Source organism: Barbus barbus, assembly GCF_936440315.1.
Source record: "Barbus barbus genome assembly, chromosome: 25".
Lineage (NCBI taxonomy): Eukaryota > Metazoa > Chordata > Actinopteri > Cypriniformes > Cyprinidae > Barbus > Barbus barbus.
In genome coordinates this window covers 6,463,258-6,476,109 of record NC_136753.1, presented here as the reverse complement: position 1 = coordinate 6,476,109, position 12,852 = coordinate 6,463,258, and the positions used below count along the sequence as shown (strand labels likewise).

The 12,852-nt window shown below is 39.0% G+C and overlaps 1 protein-coding gene across 1 annotated transcript in view; it reads left to right on the top strand.

Moving 5' to 3' along the window:
• Positions 1 to 12,852, top strand: part of dnah9l (dynein, axonemal, heavy polypeptide 9 like) — a gene marked incomplete at both ends in the record, with an annotated part of 44,248 nt that overhangs the window by 13,240 nt on the left and 18,156 nt on the right. The window contains 31 exons of the mRNA XM_079377158.1: positions 19 to 191; positions 285 to 507; positions 1,220 to 1,549; positions 1,734 to 1,988; positions 2,322 to 2,491; positions 2,670 to 2,892; positions 4,380 to 4,496; positions 4,702 to 4,788; positions 4,904 to 5,062; positions 5,229 to 5,312; positions 5,506 to 5,664; positions 5,797 to 5,919; positions 5,996 to 6,118; positions 6,450 to 6,674; positions 6,748 to 6,839; positions 6,975 to 7,101; positions 7,202 to 7,366; positions 7,459 to 7,584; positions 8,390 to 8,497; positions 8,584 to 8,715; positions 8,806 to 8,966; positions 9,046 to 9,202; positions 9,299 to 9,513; positions 10,112 to 10,228; positions 10,346 to 10,484; positions 10,575 to 10,667; positions 10,777 to 10,971; positions 11,085 to 11,162; positions 11,378 to 11,510; positions 12,393 to 12,520; positions 12,618 to 12,766. Coding sequence (XP_079233284.1) covers positions 19 to 191; positions 285 to 507; positions 1,220 to 1,549; positions 1,734 to 1,988; positions 2,322 to 2,491; positions 2,670 to 2,892; positions 4,380 to 4,496; positions 4,702 to 4,788; positions 4,904 to 5,062; positions 5,229 to 5,312; positions 5,506 to 5,664; positions 5,797 to 5,919; positions 5,996 to 6,118; positions 6,450 to 6,674; positions 6,748 to 6,839; positions 6,975 to 7,101; positions 7,202 to 7,366; positions 7,459 to 7,584; positions 8,390 to 8,497; positions 8,584 to 8,715; positions 8,806 to 8,966; positions 9,046 to 9,202; positions 9,299 to 9,513; positions 10,112 to 10,228; positions 10,346 to 10,484; positions 10,575 to 10,667; positions 10,777 to 10,971; positions 11,085 to 11,162; positions 11,378 to 11,510; positions 12,393 to 12,520; positions 12,618 to 12,766 — 4,766 coding nt within the window. The remainder of the gene's footprint in view (positions 1 to 18; positions 192 to 284; positions 508 to 1,219; positions 1,550 to 1,733; positions 1,989 to 2,321; positions 2,492 to 2,669; positions 2,893 to 4,379; positions 4,497 to 4,701; positions 4,789 to 4,903; positions 5,063 to 5,228; positions 5,313 to 5,505; positions 5,665 to 5,796; positions 5,920 to 5,995; positions 6,119 to 6,449; positions 6,675 to 6,747; positions 6,840 to 6,974; positions 7,102 to 7,201; positions 7,367 to 7,458; positions 7,585 to 8,389; positions 8,498 to 8,583; positions 8,716 to 8,805; positions 8,967 to 9,045; positions 9,203 to 9,298; positions 9,514 to 10,111; positions 10,229 to 10,345; positions 10,485 to 10,574; positions 10,668 to 10,776; positions 10,972 to 11,084; positions 11,163 to 11,377; positions 11,511 to 12,392; positions 12,521 to 12,617; positions 12,767 to 12,852) is intronic.

The following is a 12,852-nucleotide window of genomic DNA, read 5'->3' as shown; positions in this document are numbered from 1 at the left end:
CTCTCTGTGCGTGTTTAGTACACCAGTACTCTGTTCCAGATCACTCAGTGGTATAATAAACTACATAGCACAATTCTGGCTGTTGAGCTGCGTTTGGTAGAATCTGAGCTGGAGCAAGTGAGGTGTACCTTAAGGCCAGCTTTAAAGGAACTGCAGTGGAGTGATGAAAACCTTGCTGACTACATTAAGAGGTAACAGATATATAGTCTAATTTTGTAATCTTATTGGTCTATTATGTGAAGGTGCTTATGTTAACATACAGTATACTTTTTGTGTGCTTGTAGCACATGTGATCTGGTACGTGGTGTGTCGGAGCGTGTGCAGAAGAGCAAGGCTAACTTGGAGAAACTGCAGGGGCTGATGGGAGTTTTCAGTCACTCTGCCTGCATTACCCGTAGGACTAATCGGCGTGGCAATCTGCTCAACCTCACCGATGTAGAGGAGAACTTCAAGCGACAATATGCTCTCATCGCTCGCACAGGAGAGAAGATACATGAGCTTGTGCAGGTGTTGGTTTCCCTGCTTGATTTAACACATTGAGAGGGACAAACTTTAATTTTTGTCCAACACATTTAATTTCGATTCAGCACACTAAGATGGACAAACTTTAATACTCTGAAGCAGCGAAGTGCATGGGTGCCGTCAGAATGAGAGTCCAAACAATTGATAAAAACATCACAGTAATCCCCATGACTCCAGTCCTGTGAAGTGAAAATTAAATATGTGGTTGTAATAAACAAATCTATCATAAAGGTGTTTTTTACTTCAAACTGATGGTTCTGACTAAAATACGAGACCTCTATCTGTAATAATTGCTTTCTCCAGTGGAAAAGTCATCTCACCTGAAATATGCACAGAATAAGCACGGTTTATACATGAAAACAAATATGTCAGTGGATTTTGATGTGAAAGGACAACAGAGGACAGACTTTTTTACTGGAGGAAGCATTATTATGGATTATAGGCCGATATTTTGTGTGGAAATGACAGTTTAAAGTTAAAATGTCTTAATGATGGATTTTTGGATAGACTGGAGTGATATGAATTACTTGTGTCTATATGTACATATGATATTAATAAAATGGTAAAATCTCTATGAAAATCCCACTGGAACTGAACAAATGAAATTCACATTCATTCATTTTTTTTTCAGTTGTAGGTTATCTAGCAGATGTAGTTTATAGCGGATTCTTACTTGATTTCTTTCTTTGCTTTTCAGGAGAATGCTGAGCTGCTTGGTGCTGATTTGGACTCAGAGGCTTGGAAGTGCTACACAGAACATGTGGACAGAAGCATTCTTACTGGGTTCTGCAGTGCTGTTCGATGTTCCCTGCAGTACTTAGTTGAGAACACAGACCCAGCGCTCCACATTTCTCCCCTCTTTGAAGTTCAGTTGACCCTGACCTCTGACATGATCTTTCACCCCTCGCTCAGCTTCTCCAAGAAAGGAAACTTCTATGATATCATTGACCAGATGGTGTCAGATATTTTTAAAATGACTTCTTTCATAAAAAGAGTGGCTAAGAACAAACAGTCTGAGAATTACAAGGTAGGAACATTTTAGTGTAATGTTTATTTAGAACATGTATAGCAGTATTGTTGAAGTTCATCAGGGAATGATTGGGTTTGCCAGGAAAGCCTGTCATCTGATAAACCATTTGGTGATTTCTGTAAAGATTTAAACCTATTCTTTATGACATGACTTATGTCTGACCATGTCTGTTATTTCTTAGTCGGATATAGATCAGATACCTGAGCTAGTGGAGTTGGCTCAGCTGGTGCGATACCGTGCACGTGTGGCCATTACTAAGGTCAAAGAATTCCAACATTCCTTCGATTCCTATCGTTATCTCTGGACCGGAGACAGGGTGGAGTTCATGAGGCAGTTTCTTCTCTATGGACACGCCCTCTCTGCTGAGGAGGTGGAGCTTTATGCAGATTATGAGTTGGCCAAGAATCCGCCCAAACTACAGAACTTCAGAGAACAGGTATCTGCCAGTCATCGAGTTAGCATTAAAACATATATTTTGTTAGGATTTAAATACATGACAATTATAGAATCCTGTTGTCATCTCAGAATAAAAAATAGGTAATTGTGACTTTACGATTTAGTAAATATTTCTTATTAATGCGATTTTATGAAAATTTGACTTTATATATTTTATCTCTCAATAACCTTTTTTTTTTTTTTTTTAAATGTGAGACGAAAATGGGAAAATACCTAATTTTCTTATCATAACAAATTATACAAGTTTGCAAAGGCCACTGGATCTACTATAATTTCTCACTTTTCTTTTTCTCTCTCACTGATTTCTCATTAGATCAGTGAGTTTGAGGATCTTTATGAGAAGGTATGCATGTTAGAGGAGAAGAGAGTATTCTGTGGCTGGTTTCAGGTGGACATAAAACCTTTCAAAATATCTCTGATGAACATCATTAAGAAATGGAGCTGGATGTTTAAGGAACACTTACTGAACCATGTTATTGCCAGGTAATATTTATTCAGACATTGCCCTACAACTGACTGAAAATTTTTGATTATTGCTTTCCCCAAAAGATCCTCCCCAATAAATCATACTAGTGCAAGGCATTGAATATCATGCATGTTTCAAGTACAACATATATATTAATGTAGCGTGACTGACTAATCACATCTTTCTCTGTCTCAGTGTTAAAGAGCTGGGATCATTTATTGAGAATACAGAGATCGGGTTGGCAAGGACTGTAACTGATGGGGATTATGGCAAACTGGTGGACATCATGGGTCACCTGATGGCCATCAGAGACCGTCAGCTGAGCACAGAGCAGCATTTCAAACCCCTCAAAGCCACCTCGAACCTGCTCAAAACCTACAACCAACAGTTACCTGAGCATGTTTACATATTATTGGAGGTAAATTCACTTACATGCGTCTGATTCTGCTACAACCCGAATTCCAGAAATGTTGGGACGTTTTTTAAATTTGAATAAAATGAAAACTAAAAGAACTTCAAATCACATGAGCCAATATTTTATTCACAATAGAACATATATAACATAACAAATGTTTAAACTGAGAAATTGTACAATTTAATGCGCAAAATTAGCTAATTTCAAATTTGATGCTACAGGTCTCAAAATAGTTGGGACGGGGGCATGTTTACCATGCTGTAGCATCTCCTTTTCTTTTCAAAACAGTTTGAAGATGTCTGGGCATTGAGGTTATGAGTTTCTGGAGTTTTGGTGTTGGAATTTGGTCCCAGTCTTGCCTGATATTGGTTTCCAGCTGCTGAAGAGTTCTTGGTTGTCTTTGACGTATTTTTCATTTAATGATGCGCCAAATGTTCTCTAAAGGTGAAAGATCTGTACTGCAGGCAGGCCAATTCAGCACCCGGACTCTTCTACTATGAAGCCATGCTGTTGTAATAGCTGCAGTATGTGGTTTTGCATTGTCCTGCTGAAATACACAAGGCCTTCCCTGAAATAGACGTCATCTGGAGGGGAGCATATGTTGCTCTAAAACCTTTACCTTTCAGCATTCATAGTGACTTCCAAAACATGCAAGCTGTCCATATCGTATGCACTTATGCACCCCCATACCATCAGAGATGCTGGCTTTTGACCTGAACTCTGATAACATGCTGGAAGGTCTCCCTCCTACGGCGTCTGTGATTTCCAACAAGAATGTCAAATTTGGACTCGTCTGACCATAGAACACTTTTCCACTTTGAAACAGTCCATTTTAAATGAGCCTTGGCCCACAGGACACGATGGTGCTTCTGGACCATGTTCACATATGGCTTCGTTTTTGCATGATAGAGCTTTATTTGGCATCTGCAGATGGCACGGCGGATTGTGTTTACCGACAGTGGTTTCTGGAAGTATTCCTGGGCCCATTTAGTAATGTCAATTACAAAATCATGCCGATGAGTGATGCAGTGTCGTCTGAGGGCCCCAACAAAGTTATTCGGCCTTGTCCCTTACACACAGAGATTTCTCCAGTTTTTCTGAATCTTTTGATGATGTTATGCACTGTAGATGATGAGATTTGTAAAGCCTTTACAATTTGACGTTGAGGAACGTTGTTTTTAAAGTATTCCACAATCTTTTTACGTACTCTTTCACAGATTGGAGAGCCACTGCCGATCTTTTCTTCTGAGAGACTCTGCCTCTGCCCTTTTATAACTAATCATGTTACAGACCTGATGTCAATTAACTTAGTTGCTAGATGTTCTCCTAGCTGAATCTTTTTTAAATTTATTGCTTTTTCAGCCCTTTGTTCAGCCCTTAAAAATCTTTTAGTTTTCATTTTATTAAAAAAAAAAGTCCCAACATTTCCAGAATTTGGGTTGTACTTTTCTGTCCACGCTACCGCCTCACATACCCGTGTGGTTTCACAGTCCTTGCCAGAGAAATGGAAGAATCTCAAGAAGGTGGCATTTACAGTAAAACATGAGGTTGCTCCTCTCCAGGCCAATGAAGTTGCTGTCATCCGCAGGAAGTGTGTTCAGTTTGAGGTGAGGGGCTGAAATCAGTAAAAACTGGGAATAGAAAAGAACACAATCATCAGCATGATAAACTTTTTAAGCTTGCATCAATGAGCAATTCAGTTTTGAAATATTTATTGTTATCTAGCCGGCTAACATAGTCATGGTAAAAAATCAAGTGGAAAAAAATCCTATTGTTGAGATGTTGCTTGAGCATCTGTGGTTTGTTTCCTAGATTAAACAGCATGAATTCAGGGAACAGTTCCGCACTGAGTCCATATTCTCCATCAACCTGCAGGAGCCGTACAAACTCATTGACAAGGTGCTCTCACCATTCTTTTATGTCTGAGTGAGCATGTGTTTTAAATAGGTTTTATTCTTACATTCTTTGTTTAAATGTGCATGTATAAAAGTGTTTTATGTGTGTTTGTGTGTAGACGAATCGTGCAGTGGCTCATTTGGAGAATGAGATGTCTAAGCTTCAACAAACAGCCAATCTGTTCGAAGTCAGTTTCCCTGACTACAAACAACTTCGACAGTGTCGGTCAGACATCATCTTGGTTAAAGCAGTCTGGGATATGGTTATGTTTGTTAAGGTAATCTTTACTACACAAAAGATCTACAGTACAAAGTAATAACCTCATAATAACCAACTTACACACATACAGAAAAAGTAATTTAAAGTTAGTCTCGGTTTTTCTAAAATTTTGTCCCAATATTCTTCTCTGGTTTGCATCCTCTTGGGAATGATGGGGGATGTAGTCCAGCATCTCAGACTGGACTAAGACTCCATGGAAGGAGATCAATGTGGAACAGATGGATATGGAGCTCAGAAGGTTTGCTAAGGTACCGTTTAAATACTAAAATAATGTCTTTCTTCATTGTTCACCATATGCACAAAATGAAAATGGAATGCAGTCATTGGATGAGGTTTATGAGAAATATCAGTCAAAATAAATTAAATGGGGCCTTGTAAATGTATGTTTATTGTTGCTTTGTGACGAATTATCATAGAATTGGAGTGCCTGTATATTTGTAGGAGATGAAGACTCTGGACAAAGAGGTGCGTGCGTGGGACGTCTACAGCGGTCTGGAATCCATTGTTAAGAATTTGTTGACATCACTGAGAGCTGTTAACGAACTTCAAAACTCTGCTGTCAGAGAAAGACACTGGCAACAGCTCATGCGCACAACAAGGGTAAACACAAACCAGCACAGCATAACCTGACATTACCTGCAGTTTATAAAGAATGAAAAAACAATAATAAATATATCAGCTGAGTGATAAAGAAAAAAACATGTAGAGGATTCCCTCTTTCTGTCCTTGTAGGTAAGTTTTGTGATGGATGAGAACACCACACTAGGGGATCTCTTAGAGCTGCAGCTCCACCATGTGGAGGAGGAAGTGAAGAACATTGTGGACAAAGCAGTCAAAGAGATGGGAATTGAGAAGGTACAGGAAGGATTTAAATAATTTCTGAGAAACTCTGTGAGGCGTTTTAGGTCATAATAAAATGATGTGTGAGCAGATTCTGGGTGAGATCAAGCAGACATGGTCCATGATGTCTCTGTCATATGAAACACACACAAGTACTGGAACACCTTTGCTCAAAGCTGATGAAAACCTCATTGAAACCCTGGAGGACAACCAGGTAACTTCTTGTATCAGTGAGCTGGGTTTAGCAGAAATCAGTTCCAATCCGTTTGTTCAGGCCAGTTTCTGTTCAGATCAGATTTAGTTTGGTTATGATCAGTTTAAATCAACATAATTCTAATTCCAATTAGTTGGATTCAATACAGGTCAGTTCTGATCAGTTAATCTCAATTCAATTTAGTCTAGTTGAGTTTGAATCAGTTATGTTTGGCTATAAACTGATGGTTATGATCAGTTCAGATCAGTCTAGTTCCGATCAGTTCAGTTTGGCTCAATCAGTTCATTTAAGTAGTTCCGTTCAGGTAAATTCAGTTGTGTGTGTTTCTCAGGTTCAGTTGCAGAATATTCTCATGAGTAAGTATGTGGAGTATTTCATGGTGGAGGTGAGCGGCTGGCAGCGGAAGCTGGTGGTGGCTGATCTGGTTATTGGCACATGGTTGGCGGTTCAGCGCACCTGGGCTCACCTCCAGAGCATTTTCACCAACTCGGAGGACATCCGGAACCAGCTGGCCCACGATGCAGAACGGTTTCAGGGCATCCATCAGGACTTCCAGGTATTGTCACAGAGAACAGGGAGATAAGTAATTGCCAGGGAGATAAATGTTTTAACACAGAATGTTGTTTCAGAGTTTAATGACCACTGTCGTGGAGACTGATAATGTTATAAAAGTCACTAACCACCCAGGCTTCTTGGAGCAACTTGAGACTATTCAACAAAGGTAATGTGAATGTCAAACATTCATTTAAGATAAACTTTGCTACTGCAAATCAGTGTGAATGCCCTTTAAGACTCCACCATAAAGGATTATTGTAAAATATAAATACTTATATTTGCATGTGTCTGTGTATTGCAGATTGTCAGTGTGCGAGAAGGCTCTGGCTGAGTATTTGGAGACAAAGCGTTTGACATTTCCACGCTTTTACTTTGTCTCGGCTAGTGACTTGCTGGAAATAGTTTCTAAGGGAACTCAGCCTAGAGAGGTTGCTGTTATAATAATAATGCACTGATTTGCTACAAAAATAAAAGTCCTCTTTGTGTTTATGCTTAAAAGAATGTGTTTAATGTATGAATAATGCACAGGTGACTCGACACTTGCTGAAGCTCTTTGACAATCTGGCTGACCTCAGCTTTAAAGAAGAGGAAGATAATGGAGGATTGGATCCCAAAACACCTGTTGCCTTAGGAATGTACAGTAGAGAGGGAGAGTATGTGCCCTTCTCACATCCCTGTGTGTGTGAGGGACAGGTGAGGCACAATGACACACACACACAACATTTCATCATTAGATGCTGCGTTTGAGAAACATTCTGTCTGTCTGTCTGTCTATTGTGTAACAGGCCGAGTGTTGGCTGAGTGCTCTGGAGAAGGCCATGCGTTCCACTATTCTCCAGGAGATCTCTGAAGCTGTGGCAGCATATGAAGACAAGCCACGAGACCAGTGGCTGTTTGACTACCCGGCACAGGTGTGTTTGGTTTCATTTTAGTTAGTGTTTCACTGAGTGCTTTGAGGCAACGTTAAACAGTTTTGAACTCACCCTTTTCAGTGAAAGCTTCACTTAAACCTAATCATAGACTTGCTATCTAATGTAAAAAATTAGAAACACAAAAAGAATTATAGTAACTCAAGTGTATGAGCAATTAAATAATAGATGATTTATAAGGTTGAGGTGTTATTTGCAGTCATTGTGGTTTTAAAAATGGCAGAATGGCATGATTTCCACATATACTGTATGCATGTACAAGATGAAACATATTTCTGCATCAGTGTAGTGTAATTCCAAAGTGAATGACTTAAGAAATGGTTAATTTTAGTGAATAAAAAATGTGCAACCATTGTGGTTAGATTCCCAAATGATTGACTTTTACTGAGTAGTGGATCAAAACACTTATGGATGAATCGTTTATAAATGTATCTGACTTAAATGCAACTGTTTCTGTTACATTTATTGGATATCTGTTCTGTTTTTCTTGCTGAATTCTGCTGAGGAGAGTTAATGCATTAATTGAATTTCTGTCTTTCTGAAGTACTACCATTAACCATTAATTGAACCATTTAAAATCATTCATTAAAATATCAGTAAAATGAATCACACTTTACGATTCCTGTCACTAACATTGTTAACTTTGTCATATGAAAACAATCATATAAAGAAAATAGATTTTAGATCACTGATTAAAGGTTGGATAAGCAAAAAACACTCATGTTATAGCAGGGCAGTTTAAGATTAATTTCAAACAATTGTCCATTTGTATATGTTTGGTTTTCAGGTAGCACTGACTGGCAGTCAAATTTGGTGGGCGACAGATGTGGGCATTGCCTTTGAGAGAGTGGAGGAGGGTTTTGAGACTGCCTTGAAAGACTACAACCGAAAACAGGTAAATCAAATATAGAAACACTAACTCATATCTTTTACTTTATGTTGATATCTGAGAAAATAACTGTTGTTTGTGACTGACTGTAGATCGGTCAGCTAAATTCTCTGATAAACATGCTACTGGGTGACCTCACCCCTGGAGACCGACAGAAGATCATGACCATCTGCACTATTGATGTCCACGCTCGTGATGTAGTCGCTAAACTCATGTCTCAGAAGGTAATAAAACCAGTAACTCTGTGTTCTGTGGCCTTAAATAAGGGTTTGGATAGAAGAAATATGATAACATCGTAATGACCTGTGTCCTAGGTCACCAGTGGACAGGCGTTTGCGTGGCTTTCGCAGTTACGGCACCGATGGGATGAGAAGCAGAAGCACTGTTACATCAACATCTGTGATGCACAGTTTCAGTTCTCATACGAGTATCTAGGGAATACCAACAGGCTGGTCATAACACCACTCACTGACCGGTCAGTGTCACACAGTTACTTATCATATGTGCGCTGGTTACTGACATTAATTGACTATGCTGATTATTGTACCTGGCAGATGTTACATAACTCTGACTCAGTCTCTACACCTCACCATGAGTGGTGCTACATCTGGTCCTGCTGGAACTGGCAAGACAGAAACCACCAAAGACCTAGGCCGGTCACTCGGCATCATGGTCTATGTGTTCAACTGCTCAGAGCAAATGGACTACAAGGTTTGCAGAACAGAATGCATCGTTTGAGGAACACTATTTGCACACCTCTCTTTATTTAGTGCATTGTTTCTTTCTCTTTCTTCCTCTCTATTTCAGTCCATAGGTAATATCTACAAAGGGTTGGCCCAGACAGGAGTGTGGGGTTGTTTTGATGAGTTTAACAGGATTTCAGTGGAGGTTCTGTCTGTGGTCGCTGTGCAAGTGAAAACCATTCAAGATGCAGTCCGCAATAAGAAACAAAGGTCAGGTCCATCTCGCACCATCTCAACAATTTCCTGTTCCCGAATGTTCAGTTGTGTCTTGTTCATCATGTATTTACGCCATTCCACTCAATTCTTAATTCTCCATTCTTTATGCTTTCTGTATCCCTTCTGTTCCTTTCCATCTCCCCCATCATATTCCCATCATCTCAAATATTCTTCTGTTTCATACTTTTCCATCCTATACTGTGCCATCCCTTATCATATTCTATTCTGGTCAATCTCACATCATTTCATATCATCTAATCCTGTCCTTTCCTGTCTTGTTCCATAATGTTACATTTTATCACATCTCTTTCCCATCCGATCTAGTCCTGTCCCTTTCAAATTCTCCCCATCCTTTCAAATCTATTTTCCTTTCTATTGTTTTCCATAGTTTCATACAAATTCCATCTCACAGCATTCCAAACCATCCAGTTGTACCTGGTCTTGTTTTATAACGTTCTATTATTTACATTCCAATCTTTAAACTTTCTGTATCCCTTCTCTCCCATCCTGTTCCATCCCATAATTCCGTCTCACCCTGTTCTGTCAAATCTTACTGTCTCACATCTCACACTTTTCCATCCTGTTCCATGCCATCCCTTTCCATTCCATCTTATAACATCTCATTCTATACCATCTCATCTCATACCATTCCATTTATCAGGTTTCACTTCCTGGGGGAGGAGATTGAGTTGAGGCCAACAGTTGGGATCTTCATCACTTTGAACCCTGGATATGCAGGGAGAACTGAACTACCAGAAAACCTTAAAGCACTTTTCAGGTTCAGGCTCTGGTTTTGCATTGAACTGAATGAAAATAGACACAAATATTGGAATTTCGGATGTTTATGTGTGAAAAATAGATCTTTGTGAACATGAGCTCTGTCTCTGTGTGTCAGGCCATGTGCAATGGTGATTCCTGATTATGAGTTGATCTGTGAGATCATGTTGGTAGCTGAAGGTTTTTTAGAGGCACGTCTGCTCGCACGCAAGTTCATCAGCCTCTATACACTCTGCAAAGAGCTGCTTTCCAAACAGGTACCCACACTCACACACATTCATACATAAACACAACTAATGCTCTTGTGTATTGGGTGATCTTTCAAACTAGATCATTGTTTCTTGTAGGATCATTATGACTGGGGTTTGAGGGCCATAAAGTCAGTCTTGGTTGTTGCTGGGTCACTGAAGAGGGAGGAAAGGAGCCGACCTGAAGAGCAGGTGCTCATGGGAATTGTACTTTAAATGTGATGTATTTCCTTTGTCGCTTTATATTTAGAACATATTCATTTTATTCAGTAATGTAGTGTGGTGTATGTACGTTTTTCAGGTCTTAATGCGTGCTCTACGAGACTTTAATCTGCCGAAGGTTGTAACAAGTGATGTGCCGATATTCTTGGGCCTGATAAGTGATCTCTTTCCTCTTCTGGACATCCCACGCAAAAGAGACCAAGAGCTTGAACAGAATGTCCGCCGGTCGGTCGCTGAACTTCACCTGCAGCCAGAGGAGAACTTCATACTCAAGGTGTGTGTTGCATGAGAGAGATGTTCAAAAGTTTTGACATTTCATGTTTTTCGGATATTAATTACTTGCACAACTTTTTTTCCTCTGTTTCTTATCTCTTCTTTCTCTCTCAGGTGACCCAGCTGGAGGAGCTGTTGGCAGTGAGACACTCTGTTTTTGTAGTGGGCGGACCTGGAACAGGAAAAAGTCAGGTCAGTTCACTGAAGAAATAAAGAAAATAGTTTTTTATGGTTTTGTTGACCTCTTGAGTGTATAACTTGTTCTATGTATTTGCCTGGTTGTTGTTTTTTACGCAATGCATGATATTCAAAGAGACTGTGTTAGCCAGCTCAAATGTGTTGAGTGGATCATATTGCTGTTTCAGTAAACTAATTATTTATGATTTATTTGGTTGTTTGTGGACCAGATTCTAAAGACGCTGCATAAGACCTACTCTAACATGAAAATGAAGCCCATCTGGACTGACATCAACCCTAAAGCTGTCACCACTGATGAGCTGTTTGGCTTCCTGCACCCAGCTACACGGGAGTGGAAAGACGGTGCGTGTGTTTATGGGTTTATGCATGTGGTTTGGTTTGAGGTTCATCTCTGTAGACAGCTGTCAGCTGTGGTGTGTTTTTGTTTGTGTTTTTGTGTCTACTTTTGAGTGTGTGTTGTGTTTGTCTATTGCTATGAGAAATCATGTCTCATCAAGATCTAAAATAAACTACATGGTTGGGACCTTTGATTCATAAAGGCACAAAATATGATTTTAGTTTGAATTGAAAAACATTTTATATAAATGCTACTGTTTGGTAATAGGGTTACTGAACTACCGTTGACAGGTTTGGGGTCATTAAGACTTGTTAATTTTGAAAGAAATTAATACTTTTATTCAGCAACATGTCATTATATTGTTAAAAAGTGAAAAAGACATTTATAATGTTACAAAATATTTATTATTTCAATTACATGCTGTTCTTTTGAACTTTCTATTCATCAAAGAATCATGAAAAAATTTATAAGTTTTCACAAAAATATTAAGCAGAATAACTAAGATTTTAATAAGGTGTTTTATGAGCAGCAAATCAGCATATTAAAATGATTTCTTAAGATTAATGTGACACTGAAGTAATGATGCTGAAAATTCAACTTTGATATCACAGGAATAAATAGCATTTTAAAACATATTAAAATAGAAAAGTTGTAAATTATAATATTTCACAATATTAAATTTTTTTTTTAACAAAACACTTTTGAACTATAGTGTATGATTACAGCAGCTTAATTTGAGATCAGTAGGACATTGATATTTTGTTATCTAATGCAATGACATTGATACATCATGTGTGGATTAAGAGTTAACATTTTTGGGGGCCATTTTATGTGTATAAAATGTACAAGATGGTGTTTGTGTGACTACAGTTCCTTTGGTGTTTTAGGTCTGTTTTCTTCCACTATGAGAGAACTCTCTGCTATATCTCATGATGGGCCGAAGTGGATTGTTCTAGATGGCGACATTGACCCCATGTGGATTGAATCACTAAACACAGTCATGGATGATAATAAGGTTGGTCATCACGATATAAAACAATAATGTCATAAATGTGTGCACTGTGTAATTGTTTAAATTAATTGCGTTTGTATGTGATGTGTGTAAACGTTAGGTGCTTACCTTGGCCAGTAATGAGCGGGTATCACTGACCCCCTCGATGCGTTTACTGTTTGAGATCAGCCACCTGAAGGCTGCAACCCCGGCTACAGTATCTAGGGCTGGAATTCTTTACGTGAACCCTCAAGATCTGGGCTGGAGTTCGTAAGTGACTGTATTCACCTCACTGATATTATACTGAATACTGCAGTTTGTGTTTGAGACACTCAACCCCTACTTTTCATTGACAG